General features: G+C 50.4%; 1 protein-coding gene across 1 annotated transcript in view; it reads right to left on the bottom strand.

Moving 5' to 3' along the window:
* The window catches only part of LOC149448973 (uncharacterized), a 54,962-nt gene that overhangs the window by 19,710 nt on the left and 16,033 nt on the right, over nt 1–19,219 (bottom strand). The window contains exons 4-5 of the mRNA XM_089694025.1: nt 15,565–15,888; nt 1,907–2,272 (exon numbers count right to left, since the gene is read on the bottom strand). Coding sequence (XP_089550151.1) covers nt 1,907–2,272; nt 15,565–15,888 — 690 coding nt within the window. The remainder of the gene's footprint in view (nt 1–1,906; nt 2,273–15,564; nt 15,889–19,219) is intronic.

The following is a 19,219-nucleotide window of genomic DNA, read 5'->3' as shown; positions in this document are numbered from 1 at the left end:
GCTTTCTTCCCCAACCAACACACCACGTCCAACAACACACTCAATACTTTCCTTTTTCAACCCTGATACCACTGAGGAAGTTGCCAAACTCATTTCTGAGGCCCACCTCACCACCTGTCCCCTCCCAATTGCTGTAACCCCCTTTCTGCTCTATCCTAAACTCTGTAACCCACATCTTCAACCTCTCTCTCTCTCCACCAACACCTTTACCTCCCTGCTCAAACATGCACTGGTTACCCCCATACTTAGAAAACCTTTACTGGACCCCACCTGTTTTAATAATTTAAAACCAATCTCCCTGCTCCCGTTTGCCCCTAAGCTTTTTTGAATGCCTTGTCCACAACTGTATGAGTTGCTACCTCACCAACAACCTTCTAGATCCCCTACATTCCACTGCAACTTTCCTAATAAAACTCACGAATGACCTACTAACTGCTAAAATCAACGGCCATTACTCCGTACTCATACTTTTAGAACTTTCTGCTGTCTTTGACACAGTTGACCACCCACTCCTCCATAATAAACTTCAGTCCCTTGGCCTCTGCAACTCTGTTATGTCCTGGTTCTCCTCTTACCTCTCACTTTCAGTATCTTCTACAACACCATTTCCTCCACTCCTCTTCTTCTTTCTGTTAGGGTCCCTCCTATTCTTTCTCTATATTTCCTCCCTGGGCCAGTTGATAACCTCCCATGGCTTCCAATACCACCTCTATGCCAACAACACCCAGATCTGTATTTCTACTGCCTAACTCACCCCCTCAATCTCCTCACGTATCACAAATATGGATGTCACGCCACTTTCTCAAACTCAATCATTCTAAAACTGAACTTGCAATATTTCCTCCTCCCTGATTCTCCCAAACCCCCCCCCCCCCCTCTATGACTTTATCACTGAGATCAACAGCACAACCATTGCTCCCTCCACACATGCCAGGGTGCTAGGTGGACTCTGACCTCCTCTTCGGCCCCCACATCCAATCACTGGCTAAATCTTTCCACCTCAACCTCTGCAACATTTCCAGAATTCACCCCTTCCTGATTAACGACACTACAAAACAATTTATTAATTCCTTGGTTGTATCCCACCTCGACTACTGAAACTCCTTCCTCACTGGCCTACCTTTACACAGGCTTTATCCCCTTCAATTTATTATGAATGCTGCTGCTAGACTTCCATACCTTACCAACCAATCCGTGACTGCTGCCCCTCTCTGCCAATCTCTTCAATGGCTTCCACTAGCCCAAAGTATAAAATTCAAAATGCTAATCACAACATACAAGGCCATTCACAACACTGGCCCCAGCTACATCACCAACCTCATCCGCAGTTATCGCCCAAATTGTCCTCACCAAGACATCCTCCTCTCTATCTCTCGTTACCTCCTTCCACACTCGTTTTTAGGACTTTTCCAGAACCTTTCCATCCTCTGAAACTCCCTACCCCAGTATTTCCAGTCAACTCCTACCCTGTCCTTCTTTAGGTGATCCTTGAAAACTAATTTATTCAGTGAAGCCTATCCTACCTCCACCTGAGAACTGTACTTGAGTCAACTCCATCAGATCATCCCCTGCAGCTATTACCTTTTGTACCACCTCCCCCTTCCTTTAGATGATTGTAAGCTCCACAAGCCGGGCCCTCCTATTCCTTCTGTATTGAACTGCATTGTAATTGTACTGTCCCCCTTAAAATTATAAAGTGCTGCACAAACTGATGGCGCTATATAAATCCTGTACAATAATATATATATATTATATATATATATATAATGAGTTCTAGAAAGCATACTAATTGGTGTTGTAGAGAACAGATGTAACACACGTCTGTTTGTGGCACCATGAGCTCTAAATACAACCTGGATCTTGTTTTGAATAATACCTTTTGACATTTATGACAGTCGTTATGTACCTTGTAAGTGTGTTAAACGTGTTCCAGGACCTTCTTCTAAGATTGTCACTATATGGTTTGGAGAATCTGACACTGAGCATTGTCTACTTATCACTCGGCAGTAGAAGGTGGTGTTATCTGACCCATGGAAGTCTTCCAGGTGAAGATTGGACCCATTCACCAATCTGGTCTTTCCCCTGTAATCCGGGTGTATGTAGTCCAGGTTTGGATGGTAGGCATAATTCTCTCTAGCATCCCCGAAAATCCAGTAGACTTCTGTCCGTAAGATATTTTTGTTGTTTTGTACAGTGTAGCTGCAGTTTATTATAGTAGATTGATTGAATTCCACTTCCTCTGTCTGGGTGATATTTAGGCTGTTTGATTTATCTTAAATTAGAACACAGAAACAATTAAAATAGACCTATTCAGTTAGGTGGACCTATCAATAATCCTTTGAGGAGAGTCCAAGTAGAAAGACCATTCATTTCAACAAAAATCTTCCTGTAAGATTATCCGCTTCCATGCCGCCCTATAGCAGAAATACTGCTACAGGGCGTCACAGCTGTGCAAAAATATGTAAATATATGTAATTTTGCAGTTCTGGGCAGGGGGCGCATGCGCCCTACCTGCACCACCATTCGTGGTCTCGGCTGTCAATCACCAGGTCCCAGCCGGTGATTCCCCACCGACACCTGGCAATCACCAAGTATCACCAATGGGGGGAGAGACCTGTGTATAAACAACACAGATCTCTCCCGACAGATCCTGCACACTGCTTTGCATAGCAAAGCCATACAAAGCAGTGTGCTTACAGTGGAAAGCACACACACAGTACACAGTTAACCCTTTGATTGCCCCAGATGTTAACCCCTTCCTGCCCAGTGCCATTAGTACTGTGTTAGGGCTTTTTATTAGCACTGATCACTGTACTGGTGTCACTGGGGATGTCAGTGAAACCAAGTCAGTTCCCCCCCAGTGTCAGAATGCCCGCCGCAGTCCCGCTATAAGTCACTGATCACCGCCATTGCTAGTAAAAAATGTTTAAAAAAACAACCCCAGTATCTATACTGCCATTTGTAGATGCTATAACTTTCACGTAAACCAATTCATTTACACGTATTTTTTTTTTATCAAAGACATAGACCAGAATACATTTTGGCCTAAACTGATGACGAAATTTGATTTTTTTTAATTTTTTTAAGAGCAAAAAGTCCAAAATACTGGGTTTTTTTTCAAAATTGTCTGACTTTTTTTATTTATAGCGCAAAAAATTAAAAACAAAGAGGCGATCAAATACCACTGAAAGAAAGCTCTATTTTTGGGGAAAGATTACGTAAATTTAATTTGGGTGCAGCGTTGCATGACCGTGCAATTGTCAGTTAAAGTAACGCAGCTCCGTATCGCAAAAAATGGCCTGGTCAGGAAGGGGGGTAAATCCTCTGGAGGGCATGGGGTTATATGTGAACATATTTTATTCATATTATTTACCTGTAAATCCTTCCTTGTGTAGACTTCCAAAAAAACCCAAGACTATTACTAGGTGCCACCATCTTTGTTGAAAAAATAGTTCAGAGCTGTAACCCCACTGGAGTAGTTAGGTTTTTTTTTCAAGTTCAAAGGCATATTTCAAGTGAAGAAAAAATAATTTATGGAAAGAAATGCCCGTAGCAAAAAAGAAAGAAGAAATGGCGCAGGGCATACATGACTAGGCCCAGAGTGGGGAAGGAGGAACAGAAAGGGTTAAGGCAGATCCAAGGGGTTTGTTTTGATAGTGGGGGTATTTGGTTGGTGGAAGGTTGAGAGTAGGTGGGGTTTCCTGCACCTTAGGGTGGGGGGTTTCAGTGAGGGGGCGTCAGTTGAGAAGGAAGTCAGGAGTGTGAGCTTCCCTCCCGCCCTCCCTGTTTTTGATGAGTATTGGGTCCCTCCAGGTAAAGGGGGATTATGTTGGTTCCTGGGCGGTTGTTGGTCTTTGGAGGCGGTTCTTATCTTGGAAGGTAAACAACAATGGTGTGGGACCCATCTTTGGTATGGGATGCCCGGGGATATTCCCAGTTAACCAAGGTTTAACTGGAAGGTGGTGGTGCTGCACTGCGGACGGTATGGTTGTCTCCGAGCTGGTTGGTTGCGGCTGGAGGCCTAGTGTATATGGTTGTCCGCAGGTGCATTTCGGATTGTTTGGGGGTGCCTTCGAAGACCAACAACAATTCTTTGGGTTTCTGTTATAAGGAATGGTTGGTGTATTTAAATTTGTGTTGTTAATAAAAGGCCGTGTTGGCCATTTACTCCAAAATTGGTGTCATGTGTTTTGTAAGTATAATTGGTTAAGGGGAAAGGGGGGTTTGTACGGAACGGTCATGGTGGTAATGGGGAGTGGACAAGCCTATCTCTGGTGCAATAGTCAAGGAAAAATACTGTAAGAAAGCATTTAGAGCTGAACTCCAAGCAGGCAGATGTAAAAGAGATGCTTTAATGTAGTGCTGCATTTTTAAATGAAAGCAGCTTTACCCTTTCACTGCCGGAGCTGTTATTGTGTTTTTGCACACGTGTTTAAAAAATCATTTTAGGCTCGAATACCACTTAAAACTCCCGACACATTATATATTTTCTGAAAGCAGACATCCTAGACAGTAAAATAGATACCATTTTTTTTAAATCACACAATATTAGCGAAACAGTTTATATATAGAAAATAGGGGCAACATTTTTTTGGGCCACAGCAGCAAAAAAATAAAATAAATGTAAAAAAAAAAAAAAAAAAGTGAACCATGGCAGACGCAGAAGGAGGAACACCTGCGATGCAGAAGGGGAGAACAGCAATTATGCCGCAATTGGTTTTAGTTCTGCAGCCCAAAAAAAAGGAAACCACTGCTGACGCAGAAGGAGGAAAACCTATCACATAAAAGGGGAACACTAAAGATGCAGCAACAGAACCTGATGCTGACAAAAAAAAAACAAATTCACAAAAAAATTTAAAGAATAAAAAAAAAATATGGGAACGGCAGTGATGCAGAGGTGTTGCGAAAACAACACACTGAGACCACAACACTGCTCCACAACACTGCACTGCACTCACTACACTGTCTACTAACACACCAATAACTATCCTCACCTATCTAACTCCACCAACACACTACACAAGGCTGCTGTGTAAGCAGCCTTATATAGTGTGGGGCATGGACTTAGCCCCTGAGCCATGATTGGCCAAAGTCACTGAGACTTTGGCCACTCATGGCTCTTAATGTGAACTCAGCTGTGATTGACCAAAGCATTGCACCTGACCTTTGACCAATCACAATGCGCACATTGCATTGTGGGGCGCGCGGGTGAACTTCCTGCCGAACGCCCTTACCGTTCCAATGTTTGGCGAACACTCGAACAGCCAAAGTTCAAGTTGAACGTACGTTCAACTTGAAAATGTAGCCCATCCCTATTCATGGGGGTCTGGCCAATCCCAGGTTTGGAGGCCCTGGTAGAGTGGTACTCTGGCCTATAAATAAGAGAGAGTTGGGAGGTGGATGGAGATGGAGTGCTGATGGGAATGTTGGTCTCCTACGTCTGGGGGGTGTTGGTGGCCTCTAGGCTGGGCTCAGGCTAGCTCAGGAGGATACATTCTGCAGAGAGGCGTGGATATGATCAAGGCCTGGAGCAGAAGGGAGCAAAGAGGACAGTGTGAGTACAGCACCATACCTTGGGATCTACAAGGGGAGAGACTGTTACATGTAGTAAGCTTCCTAAGGACAGCACTGGGCTCCATCCTTTATCCTTGCCCTGGGAGATCTTCCGAGAAGCCAGGAGGGCTGGTGGTGTTTCCAGCCTGTAGAGCAGCTCTACAGGGGAAGAGAAGACATCCCTGCATGTAGCCACCAGAAGCTAGGCTGATTTTAAGGGGCTGCTAGTTCCTCACCCATAAAGGGCTTGTGCTACTGATCTGCAATGGCTGACGGCTTTCGGAAAAAGAGCAATCCAGGATCTGCTTTGTACATAGAAGGGAAGTGTCCCTCTTCCATTGTTTCAAGCCAAACTGGGCATCCCATAATCCCTATATCCCTATCCAAGTTAAATTCCCGTAATAAAACAGCAAAACCAAGTTCATGGACTGGTCACTGTCTTTGGATGCAAGTCTGTGTGAAAAATACCTGTGGCCTGGCTGTGCGGAGGGGAGTTGAGGGATACCCACAACTAGAGATGAGCGAATCGAACTAGGCGAAGTGGAATTCGTTTTGAATATTAGGAAAATTTAGATTCGCGCCAAATCCGAAAATTAGCAGACTTCGGATGCGCGAATCGAAATTTTTCCTAAAATGGCGGCGACATGTGCGGCGACGGAGCGTGGATCTCTGGGAAGGCGCGCAGACAAGGCGCGCTGACCCATAATGCATTCATTCATGACATGTGATCGCATTAGCCAATCAGCAGCCAGCCAGCCAGCACTGTGTAATGGTCGAGCTATAAATTGCGGCCATTTTAGAATTCTCCATTAGCCTCCAGTCATTCAAGAGAGGCAGACCTGTCTGTGTAACAGAATCTTTACTTAGGGACACAGAACCGTTACTTAGGGCCACAGAACCGTTACTTAGGGCCACAGAATCGTTACTTAGGGACACAGAACCGTTACTTAGGGACACAGAACCGTTACTTAGGGCCACAGAATCGTTACTTAGGGACACAGAACCATTACTTAGGGACACAGAACCGTTACTTAGGGACACAGAACCGTTACTTAGGGACACAGAACCGTTACATAGGGACACAGAACCATTACTTAGGGACACAGAACCGTTACTTAGGGACACACAATCGTTACTTAGGGACACAGAACCGTTACTTAGGGACACAGAACCGTTACTTAGGGACACAGAATTGTTACTCAGGGACAAACACAGAATTGTTACTCAGGGACAGACACAGAATTGTTACTCAGGGACAGACACAGAATTGTTACTCAGGGACAGACACAGAATTGTTACTGAGGGACAGACACAGAATTGTTACTGAGGGACACAGAATTGTTACTCAGGGACAGACACAGAATTGTTACTCAGGGACAGACACATAATTGTTACTCAGGGACAGACACAGAATTGTTACTGAGGGACAGACACAGAATTGTTACTGAGGGACACAGAATTGTTACTCAGGGACAGACACAGAATTGTTACTCAGGGACAGACACAGAATTGTTACTCAGGGACAGACACAGAATTGTTACTGAGGGACACAGAATTGTTACTGAGGGACACAGAATTGTTACTGAGGGACACAGAATTGTTACTCAGGGACAGACACAGAATTGTTACTCAGGGACAGACACAGAATTGTTACTGAGGGACAGACACAGAATTGTTACTGAGGGACACAGAATTGTTACTCAGGGACAGACACAGAATTGTTACTCAGGGACATACACAGAATTGTTACTCAGGGACAGACACAGAATTGTTACTGAGGGACAGACACAGAATTGTTACTGAGGGACACAGAATTGTTACTCAGGGACAGACATGGAATTGTTACTCAGGGACAGACACAGAATTGTTACTCAGGGACAGACACAGAATTGTTACTGAGGGACACAGAATTGTTACTCAGGGACACAGAATTGTTACTCAGGGACACAGAATTGTTACTCAGGGACAGACACAGAATTGTTACTCAGGGACAGACACAGAATTGTTACTCAGGGACAGACTCAGAATTGTTACTCAGGGACAGACACAGAATTGTTACTCAGGGACAGACACAGAATTGTTACTCAGGGACAGACACAGAATTGTTACTGAGGGACAAAGAATTGTTACTGAGGGACACAGAATTGTTACTGAGGGACACAGAATTGTTACTGAGGGACACAGAATTGTTACTCAGGGACAGACACAGAATTGTTACTGAGGGACACAGAATTGTTACTGAGGGACACAGAATTGTTACTGAGGGACACAGAATTGTTACTGAGGGACACAGAATTGTTACTGAGGGACACAGAATTGTTACTCAGGGACAGACACATAATTGTTACTGAGGGACACAGAATTGTTACTGAGGGACACAGAATTGTTACTCAGGGACACAGAATTGTTACTCAGGGACAGACACAGAATTGTTACTGAGGGACACAGAATTGTTACTGAGGGACACAGAATTGTTACTGAGGGACACAGAATTGTTACTCAGGGACACAGAATTGTTACTCAGGGACAGACACAGAATTGTTACTGAGGGACACAGAATTGTTATTGAGGGACACAGAATTGTTACTCAGGGACAGACACAGAATTGTTACTGAGGGACACAGAATTGTTACTGAGGGACACAGAATTGTTACTCAGGGACAGAATTGTTACTCAGGGACACAGAATTGTTACTCAGGGACACAGAATTGTTACTCAGGGACAGACACAGAATTGTTACTGAGGGACACAGAATTGTTACTGAGGGACACAGAATTGTTACTCAGGGACACAGAATTGTTACTCAGGGACAGACACAGAATTGTTACTCAGGGACACAGAATTGTTACTCAGGGACAGAATTGTTACTCAGGGACACAGAATTGTTACTCAGGGACACAGAATTGTTACTCAGGGACACAGAATTGTTACTCAGGGACAGACACAGAATTGTTACTGAGGGACACATAATTGTTACTGAGGGACACAGAATTGTTACTGAGGGACACAGAATTGTTACTCAGGGACACAGAATTGTTACTCAGGGACAGACACAGAATTGTTACTGAGGGACACAGAATTGTTACTCAGGGACACAGAATTGTTACTCAGGGACAGACACATAATTGTTACTGAGGGACACAGAATTGTTACTGAGGGACACAGAATTGTTACTGAGGGACACAGAATTGTTACTCAGGGACAGACACAGAATTGTTACTGAGGGACACAGAATTGTTACTGAGGGACACAGAATTGTTACTGAGGGACACAGAATTGTTACTCAGGGACACAGAATCGTTGAATTAAAGAGTATGTCAGACAACACGCAGAGGAGTGGCAGAGGAGGCAATGTTTTAGGAGCGAGCAGACGTGGCAGCAGAGGAAGGGGTCGAGGCAGCACTAGTCGCAGCCAGAGGCCAGTGCTCCCGGTGTCATCCAGCGGTCGTGTCTCCACCGACAACCCTGCCGTCATCGATTGGTTGGTTCGGTCGTCTTCCTCTTCCCAGGTCACCTCTGACACCTACAGCCAACGGTCGGTGTGTACGTCAGACACAACCGTTAGTTGGCATGGCCCGGGAGCAAGCCCACTGAAATCACGTGTCCTTTACCTGCCCCTGTCCTTTGCTGTTCCCTCACCAAGCGAAGTATCGCATGCTGTGGGCTCAGCTCCACTGTACAGTGAGGAAGAGCTAACAGAGGGCGGTCAGGAACGGGGGGAGACATCCGCCTCTTCAGCAGCCAGGCGAAGAAGTACTGGCGAGGAGAGTGGCTCGGTAGCCGGTCTAGAGACAGGTCTGTCTCCTGACCCACACGCAGCCGAGGGGGCTAGTAGTGAGGCGGAGACCCTAATTGATGATGATGAGGCTGATCGCACTTGGCAGCCTCGTCGTCATCAGGCTATTGCTTCCGCATCATCAGGAGAAGAGGGTGCCAGCTTGGCAGAGAGCAAAACAGTCGGTGGGTTGCCCAGGAGGCAGCAGGGTCGCAGCAGTGTCAGTGGAGGCAAACGGCCATGGAGTAGAGCACCAGCTCCACTGCAGCCTACCACCACGGCCAGTAGTGGTGCCGGTGTGCACGGAGGAAGTAGCAGTCAGCCAGTGAGGAGTAGCGGGGGCAAAGTTTCCTACTCGGCGGTGTGGCAATTTTTCGTCAAGCCGCCCGAGGAAGTAAATGGCGACTATGTGGCCAGAAAGTCAAGCGTGGCCAGGGGGCCCATGTTGGGACTACAGCGTTGCGTCAGCATATGCAGCGTCGCCATTTGGTGGCCTGGGAAAACCGTGATAAAGATACGGCGGTTCTGCCTGCCCCAGCCCCCGCTCCATCACCCGCTCCGTTACTTGCTCCGTCACCCGACGTCAATCGCCCTCTATCAGCCAGTCAAGGCTCCAACACCTCTGCTGAGGGGAGTTGTCGCTCGTTGGCATCTTCCGCTCGTTCAGATGCTCCTTCTCCTGCTACTCCTCTTCACAGATTCCGTCAGCAGTCTTTCTTGGAATCCGTTTCCAAGAGACAACAGTTTGCGAGCACGCACCCGACGGTGCAAAAGCTGAACGTCCTCCTGTCCAAGTTGCTGGTGCTGCAGTCCCTCCCTTTCCAAGTGGTGGACTCAGCACCTTTCCGAGAAATGATGGCTTGTGCCGCGCCGCGGTGGAGAGTGCCAAGCCGGCATTTCTTCGCCAAAAAGGCAGTGCCAGCCCTGCATTCACATGTAGAAGAGATGGTGGGCCAGTCTTTGAGCATGTCGGTCTCTGCCAAAGTGCACGGCAGCGCCGACGTGTGGAGCTGTAACTACGGTCAGGGACAGTACATGTCATTTACGGCCCACTGGGTGAACATGGTGCCAGCACAGCCGCACCAGCAACTTGGACAGGTCACGCCGCTTTTGCCTCCACGTTTGCACGTCCTTGGTCCAGCAAAGATGTCCGCCTCTACCACCTCTTCTTCCGCCGTGTCCTCAGCCGCCACCCCCGTGCCAAGTCCCATTACCCGACCGGCATATCACATGTGCAGGGCGCAACGGTGTCACGCTGTGCTACACCTGGTATGCCTTGGCGAACGTAGTCACACAGGGGAGGAACTTCTGAGTGTAATGAACAGAGAAATCGACAGATGGCTGTCTCCGCGCAAACTGAAAATCGGAACCATGTTGACCGACAACGGAAAGAACATGGTGTCTGCTCTGCGTCAAGGAAGGTTGTGCCATGCGCCATGCATGGCTCACGTGTTCAATCTGGTTGTCAAGCGGTTCCTAAAATCCACCATCCCACTGCAAGACATCCTTAAAATGTCACGTAAACTTTGCATGCATTTCAGCCATTCCTACAGCGCAAAGCACACCCTCCTTGAGCTGCAGCGGCAGAACGGAATTCCACAGCATCGCCTGATCTGCGACGTTGCAACAAGGTGGAATTCAACCCTACACATGTTAGACCGCCTTTACGAACAGCGAAAGGCCATCACCGATTTCCTGATGTTACAAGCGGATAAAGGTACTCCCCTGTGTAACTTCGATGTCAGCCATTGGCAGCTCATGCGTGACACCTGCCGCTTGCTCAGGCCCTTTGAGGAGGCCACGCTATTCGTGAGTCGGCAGGACTATGGGATGAACGACGTCATTCCTCTGTTGCACGTCCTGGAACAAATGCTGTTAACAATGGCTGGTCAGGGTGCGGTAGACGTGGCGCACAGATCTCAACGCCACATGACCCCTGTGGGGGCAGGACAGGAAGAAGAGGAGGAGGTAGAGGAGGACATTGGTGCTCAGGAATTATTGAGTGAAATGGGTGGTTTTTCCACTCAGCGGACAGGAGTGGAGGAGCAGGAGCATCTGGTAGAGGAGGAGGAGGAAGAGACAGAGGACCCAGACGCACCGTGGCAGTATGCTGTGGAGATGGAGGCAGGGAGTCCCTCGCATTCCTTGGCACAAATGGCCCATAGCATGCTCGGTTGCTTGCGTAGCGACAGCCGAATAATAACCATCAGACAGAGGGATGACTTTTGGCTGTCCACCTTGTTGGGCCCTCGCTACCGTTCAAAAATGGTGGCCTTTTTCACACCTGCTGAGAGGGAGGCCAAAATTACGTACTATAAAAACCACCTATGTAGTCAGTTGGTCTCTGCCTTTGTGCGCCAACGTCCATCCTCAGACACTGTGGGCCCTGTGCGCTCGCGTTCCGCTGCCATGGCAGCAGGGGAGGGGTGGGGTGGTAGGAGCAGTGGCAGCTCCACCAGCAGCGGCTGCCTCAGTCTGCAGTCCATGATGAGTAGCTTTCTTCACCAGCGCAGTGAGGAAACTACTAACCAGCCGCAGCAGCATCAGGTGGACCTGGAGCAGGACCTCAAACAACAGGCTTGGGCCTATTTGGACAGCACCCTGCCAACCGAGGTAGACAATCCCCTTGACTACTGGGCAACGAAACTTGACCTTTGGCCCCAACTAGCTGAATTTGCCCTTGAAAGGCTGTCATGCCCGGCCAGTAGCGTGGCATCGGAGTGCGTGTTTAGTGCGGCAGGAGGTATTGTAACTCCGCGGAGGACACGACTGTCCACCCAAAGTGTGGAGAGACTCACGTTTGTGAAAATGAATCAGGCGTGGATTAGTCTGGATTTCAAACCACCAGTTCCTGACACAACTGACTAAATCCGCCATGAATCATGCCCCAAACATGTGCCACTTTCAGGTCTCCTCACACTGCTGCTGGGTTCCATTTTGTCATAGGGTGCTGGCAGATTAGGGGCCTCCCATTGCTGCTGCCAGGCCCCTAATCTGCCATGGGCCCCTGTACCGCCTCCTCACGCTGCTGCCAGGTCCACAGTGTGTCATGGGTCCCTGTACGGCCTCCCATTGCTGCTGTCTCCATCGCCACACTCTGCCATGTGCCACTTTCTGGTCTCCTCACACTGCTGCTGGGTTCCATTTTGTGATAGGGTGCTGGCAGATTACGGGCCTCACATTGCTGCGGCCAGGCCCCTAATCTGCCATGGGCCCCTGTACCGCCTCCTCACGCTGCTGCCAGGTCCACAGTGTCTCATGGGTCCCTGTACGGCCTCCCATTGCTGCTGTCTCCATCGCCACACTCTGCCATGTGCCACTTTCAGGTCTCCTCACACTGCTGCTGGGTTCCATTTTGTCATAGGATGCTGGCAGATTACGGGCCTCCCATTGCTGCGGCCAGGCCCCTAATCTGCCATGGGCCCCTGTACCGCCTCCTCACGCTGCTGCCAGGTCCAGAGTGTGTCATGGGTCCCTGTACGGCCTCCCATTGCTGCTGTCTCCATCGCCACACTCTGCCATGTGCCACTTTCAGGTCTCCTCACACTGCTGCTGGGTTCCATTTTGTCATAGGGTGCTGGCAGATTACGGGCCTCACATTGCTGCGGCCAGGCCCCTAATCTGCCATGGGCCCCTGTACCGCCTCCTCATGCTGCTGCCAGGTCCACAGTGTGTCATGGGTCCCTGTACCGCCTCCCATTGCTGCTGTCTCCATCGCCACACTCTGCCATGTGCCACTTTCAGGTCTCCCTACACTGCTGCTGGGTTCCATTTTGTGATAGGGTGCTGGCAGATTACGGGCCTCCCATTGCTGCTGCCAGGCCCGTAATCTGCCATGGGCCCCCGTACCGACTCCTCATGCTGTGACATTGCAACAAGGTTGAATTCAACCCTACATATGTTAGACCGCCTTTACGAACAGCGAAAGGCCATCACCGATTTCCTGATGTTACAAGCGGATAAAGGTACTCCCCTGTGTAACTTAGATGTCAGCCATTGGCAGCTCATGCGTGACACCTGCCGCTTGCTCAGGCCCTTTGAGGAGGCCACGCTATTCGTGAGTCGGCAGGACTATGGGATGAACGACGTCATTCCTCTGTTGCACGTCCTGGAACAAATGCTGTTAACAATGGCTGGTCAGGGTGCGGTAGACGTGGCGCACAGATCTCAACGCCACATGACCCCTGTGGGGGCAGGACAGGAAGAAGAGGAGGAGGTAGAGGAGGACATTGGTGCTCAGGAATTATTGAGTGAAATGGGTGGTTTTTCCACTCAGCGGACAGGAGTGGAGGAGCAGGAGCATCTGGTAGAGGAGGAGGAGGAGGAGACAGAGGACCCAGACGCACCGTGGCAGTATGCTGTGGAGATGGAGGCAGGGAGTCCCTCGCATTCCTTGGCACAAATGGCCCATAGCATGCTCGGTTGCTTGCGTAGCGACAGCCGAATAATAACCATCAGACAGAGGAATGACTTTTGGCTGTCCACCTTGTTGGACCCTCGCTACCGTTCAAAAATGGTGGCCTTTTTCACACCTGCTGAGAGGGAGGCCAAAATAAAGTACTATAAAAACCACCTATGTAGTCAGTTGGTCTCTGCCTTTCTGCACCAACGTCCATCCTCAGACACTGTGGGCCCTGTGCGCTCGCGTTCCGCTGCCATGGCAGCAGGGGAGGGGTGGGGTGGTAGGAGCAGTGGCAGCTCCACCAGCAGCGGCTGCCTCAGTCTGCAGTCGATGATGAGTAGCTTTCTTCACCAGCGCAGTGAGGAAACTACTAACCAGCCGCAGCAGCAGCAGCAGCATCAGGTGGACCTGGAGCAGGACCTCAAACAACAGGCTTGGGCCTACTTGGACAGCAACCTGCCAACCGAGGTAGACAATCCCCTTGACTACTGGGCAACGAAACTTGACCTTTGGCCCCAACTAGCTGAATTTGCCCTTGAAAGGCTGTCATGCCCGGCCAGTAGCATGGCATCGGAGCGCGTGTTTAGTGCGGCAGGAGGTATTGCAACTCCGCGGAGGACACGACTGTCCACCCAAAGTGTGGAGAGACTCACGTTTGTGAAAATGAATCAGGCGTGGATTAGTCTGGATTTCAAACCACCAGTTCCTGACACAACTGACTAAATCCGCCATGAATCATGCCCCAAACATGTGCCACTTTCAGGTCTCCTCACACTGCTGGTGGGTTCCATTTTGTCATAGGGTGCTGGCAGATTAGGGGCCTCCCATTGCTGCTGCCAGGCCCCTAATCTGCCATGGGCCCCTGTACCGCCTCCTCACGCTGCTGCCAGGTCCAGAGTGTGTCATGGGTCCCTGTACGGCCTCCCATTGCTGCTGTCTCCATCGCCACACTCTGCCATGTGCCACTTTCAGGTCTCCTCACACTGCTGCTGGGTTCCATTTTGTGATAGGGTGCTGGCAGATTACGGGCCTCCCATTGCTGCTGCCAGGCCCCTAATCTGCCATGGGCCCCCGTACCGCCTCCTCACGCTGCTGCCAGGTCCACAGTGTGTCATGGGTCCCTGTACGGCCTCCCATTGCTGCTGTCTCCATCGCCACACTCTGCCATGTGCCACTTTCAGGTCTCCTCACACTGCTGCTGGGTTCCATTTTGTGATAGGGTGCTGGCAGATTATGGGCCTCACATTGCTGCGGCCAGGCCCCTAATCTGCCATGGGCCCCTGTACCGCCTCCTCATGCTGCTGCCAGGTCCACAGTGTGTCATGGGTCCCTGTACGGCCTCCCATTGCTGCTGTCTCCATCGCCACACTCTGCCATGTGCCACTTTCAGGTCTTCTCACACTGCTGGTGGGTTCCATTTTGTCATAGGGTGCTGTATGGCCTCCCATTGCTGCTGCCTCCACCGCCACACTGTGGCTCCACACTCTGGTTTTGGCCCCGTGACTGCCCAAATGAGTGAAGTGTGCGGTGATTCTAAGATCGACGGCACTCATCTGCATGTCATACTGACTGACAGTATTATTTCTCTTCCCCAGCAGACTCCAAGGGCATTTAAATTAAAGGTACAGTGTTCTGCACTAATATAAAGGCTCTCTGAAGCCTAGAAACACCCTTTTATAAGTTAAATTCGCAGCGAATATATTCGACTCGAATCGAATTTTTTTCACGAATTCGCCGAATCAGTCGAATCGAATTTTTGAATAATTCGCTCATCTCTACCCACAACACAGCGGTCCTCATGAAGGTAGTGCTACAGAGAAAGAAAATCACCCACCTATAATGTGAAGCTGCGGTCCAAGATAATAATATGTGTTTTTCTCTTCATTATAGGTAGACATTTTCACTTCCCAGCAATAAAAAGCTTCATCCTCCTTGGTAACTTGATTGACTTGGAAAGATAAAGTATTATTCTTATAGGTGCAATTTCCAGCACTCATGCCCTCTTCACATGCAGTACCAACGTTTGGGGTCCTCCTTACATGGCAGGTGACGTTACTTGCAGATGTCATGTTACTTGTGAAGTGACCCAAAAGGGTCACATTATCTCCAGGAGCAGCAAAGATCTCCAGTATTGTCTCCAGAACAGGTTCATTCCTACCTGATATTGAAAAAAATATTATTAGAAAAAAATGTGCAGAACAAAAACATCAACCTATGCCAACATTTTTTTAAAAGCGGAACTCCAGGTAGACAGCCTAATCAAAGTAAACATTGTTATAGGATAAGTCCACCTTTGGGAACATGTTACATGTTCCACCTGTTTTTAGGGTAAAACATGTAACATGCTCCCATAGCCGCAGCTGCTGCCCGCTGCCCCCTCTGGCAGATAGTGTCAGGAATGGACTCAGCACTGGTGGTGGGACTCACCTGCCGTGTGGGCTGCAGTGCCGGGGCTGGCCGGCGGGTGCTCTCAGCGGCCAGAAGCTCACTCCTGTAGTCGGCCGGCACCTGGGGCAGATTGCGGGAGGTGTATTTGTGGAATGACCAGGCCTGTGATCAGGGCCTTGGTGTATGTTTCCCATGAGCCCCTGTACCTGGTATCCTGTGTTCCTGCCTCGTTGCTGACCCTGCTTTGATCCTGACCTCTGCTGGCCGTCTCCTGTTGAACCCCTAGCTTGCCTGACCATCCTTCTGCCTGATCCTCTGTACCGCGCTGCCCGCTACCTGCTTAACCTGGCTTGTGACCCCGACCATTCTCTGCTTGCTCCTCCTGTACCACGCTGCCCGCACGATACCGACCCGGCCTGTCTGACTACGCTTACTTCACCCGACGATCCATCCATCACGCACGGATCACCTTTAGTAAGTCTGCCTGCCTCTTCCCATCAGACTCCGTTCCTGCACTCCCCTGCCACTACTCTCTACCACAGCCGGACGCACTCAGGGGTCGCGACCTGGTTCCAGTCTGCATCAAGTCCATCCCCACCATCAGGGGCCCTGGTGAATAGCAGGCTGGGACTTAGACCCCGCGCCCTGAGGAAATCCGTGCTGTGGGCTGCTAGAGAAACTGCCAGGCGGCACCTGACAGTACCTTACGCCTGACTATGCCTGTGTTCCTGAAGCCTGCTACTTCCCTGTGTCAGTCCACACATTTCTGGTCATACCCGGATCCCTAACAGAACACCAAGGCCATTCCTGACCAGAAGTGGCTGCACAGGGAAGCCATCTTGGCTTATTGTGAAGGATGCATCCTGATGAGGTTGTGTATTTATATCTGCTAGTGTTTTATGACAGAGAGTATGCTTATCAGACTCTGAAGGAGTATACCAGGAATCAACTGCTAGAATGTATACGGGTCGCTCATGTTCTAGTAGATCAGGGCACAGAATTCTCTGAGGTGCAACCTTTGATTCAGGTTTGTGCAGAGTTGGCTTCATCTAGTACCCCTGAAAGCAGGAATGACTTTTTGCCGCCATTTAGTGCAGACCAGGTAGAGTCCCTGGTGTGGTTATTAGAGGATGATCCGGAGTGCTTCTTGGAGCGTTATTCTGCATGTTCACAACAGGTACTAAGGGATTGTATAAACGCAGTGCAGTCTTTGACCAGACAGGCTTTGTGTAAGCTGAGCTTTGTTCAACCCATACTGCAGACATGGACAGAGTTGTTACATCCAGCCTCAGTCAGCTTGCAACAAACCAGTCCTTCTTCTCATCATTTCTCTGCTCAGAGCTCTCTTCCTGCATTCCCGACAGCACCCCCCAGTGACAGCCCAGTATACCCTACTACCACCACCTGTCAGTACCCTGCTCCCACTCGCTGCACCTATCCTGCCTTTAACCCTGTAAAGAAGTTCTCTTTAGCAACTGCTCCTTCCTTTGTTCCATCCCCCAGCTCTTCTCTGCCTACAACTGCTCTGTTTACAAACCTGCACTTACTTACAGTGCTCCAGTAACTAAAACCAGGAAAAGGCGAAAATTCTTTCCAACCAGTACCATTCTGCTAGTATCCAAACCGGTCAGTCTGCCATCTGAGAACCCACCTTCCATGGTTCAGCCTGATACCCTGATGCCTGATGACCCAGTGTACGCTACCCAGCCTGATGGTTCTGCCCGGCCTGATGGTTCTGCCCGGCCTGATGGTTCTGCCCGGCCTGATGGTTCTACCCGGCCTGATGGTTCTACCCAGCCTGATGATCCTATCATGCCAGATGACTCGGTGCCCGCTGTCTTGCCAGATGACCTGGTGCCCGCTGTCGTGCCGGACGATCCGATGCCTGATGACCCGGTGCCCGCTGTCCTGCCAGATGACATGTTGCCCGCTGTCCTGCCAGATGACCTGTTGCCCGCTGTCCTGCCAGATGACCTGGTGCCCACTGTCAAGCCAGGTGATCCGATGCCTGATGACCCGGTGCCCGCTGTCGTGCCAGTTGACTCGGTGCCTGCTGTCAAGACAGATGACCTGATGCCTGATGACCCGATGCCTGCTGTCGAGCCAGATGACCTGATGCCTGATGACCCGAAGCCTGCTGTCGAGCCAGATGACCTGATGCCTGATGATCCGATGCCCGCTGTCGAGCCAGATGACCCGGTGCCCGCTGTCGAGCCAGATGACCTGATGTTAGATGACCTGGTGCCCGCTGTCCTGCCAGATGACCTGGTGCCCACTGTCGAGCTTGGTGACCCGGTGCCCGCTGTCTTGCCAGATGGCTCGGAGCCCGCTGTCTTGCCAGATGACTCGGTGCTCGCTGTCGTGCCAGATGACTCGGAGCCCGCTGTCGTTCCAGATGACTCGGAGCCCGCTGTCTTGCCAGATGACTCGGAGCCCGCTGTCTTGCCAGATGACTCGGTGCCCGCTGTCGAGTTTGGTGACCCGGTGCCCGCGGTTCTGCCAGATGACTCGGAGCCCACTGTTGTGCCAGATGACTCGGTGCCCGCTGTCGAGCTTGGTGACCCGGTGCCCGCGGTTCTGCCAGATGACTCGGTGCCCGCTGTCTTGCCTGATGACTCGGTGCCCACTGTCGTGCCAGATGACTCGTGCCCGCTGTCATGCCAGATGACTCGGTGCCCGCTGTCGAGCTTGGTGACCCGGTGCCCGCGGTTCTGCCAGATGACTCGGAGCTCGCTGTCGTGCCAGATGACTCGGTGCCCGCTGTCGTGCCAGATGACTCGGAGCCCGCTGTCGTGCTAGATGACTCGGAGCCCGCTGTCGTGCCAGATGACTCGGAGCCCGCCGTCATGCCAGATGACTCGGTGCCCGCTGTCGAGCTTGGTGATCCGGTGCCCGCGGTTCTGCCAGATGACTCGGAGCCCGCTGTCTTGCCAGATGACTCGGTGCCCGCTGTCTTGCCTGATGACTCAGTGCCCGCTGTCTTGCCAAATGACTCGGTGCCCGCTGTCGTGCCAGATGACTCGGAGCCCGCTGTCGTGCCAGATGACTCGGTGCCCGCTGTCGAGCCGGTGCCTGCGGTTCTGCCAGATGACTCAGAGCTC

This window comes from Staurois parvus, unplaced genomic scaffold (assembly GCF_062004578.1).
Source record: "Staurois parvus isolate SC_StPar_1 unplaced genomic scaffold, SC_StPar_1.0 ptg000647l, whole genome shotgun sequence".
Classification (NCBI taxonomy): Eukaryota; Metazoa; Chordata; class Amphibia; order Anura; family Ranidae; genus Staurois; species Staurois parvus.
The sequence above is the reverse complement of the archived record's forward strand: the minus strand, read 5'-3'. Positions and strand labels throughout refer to the sequence as shown.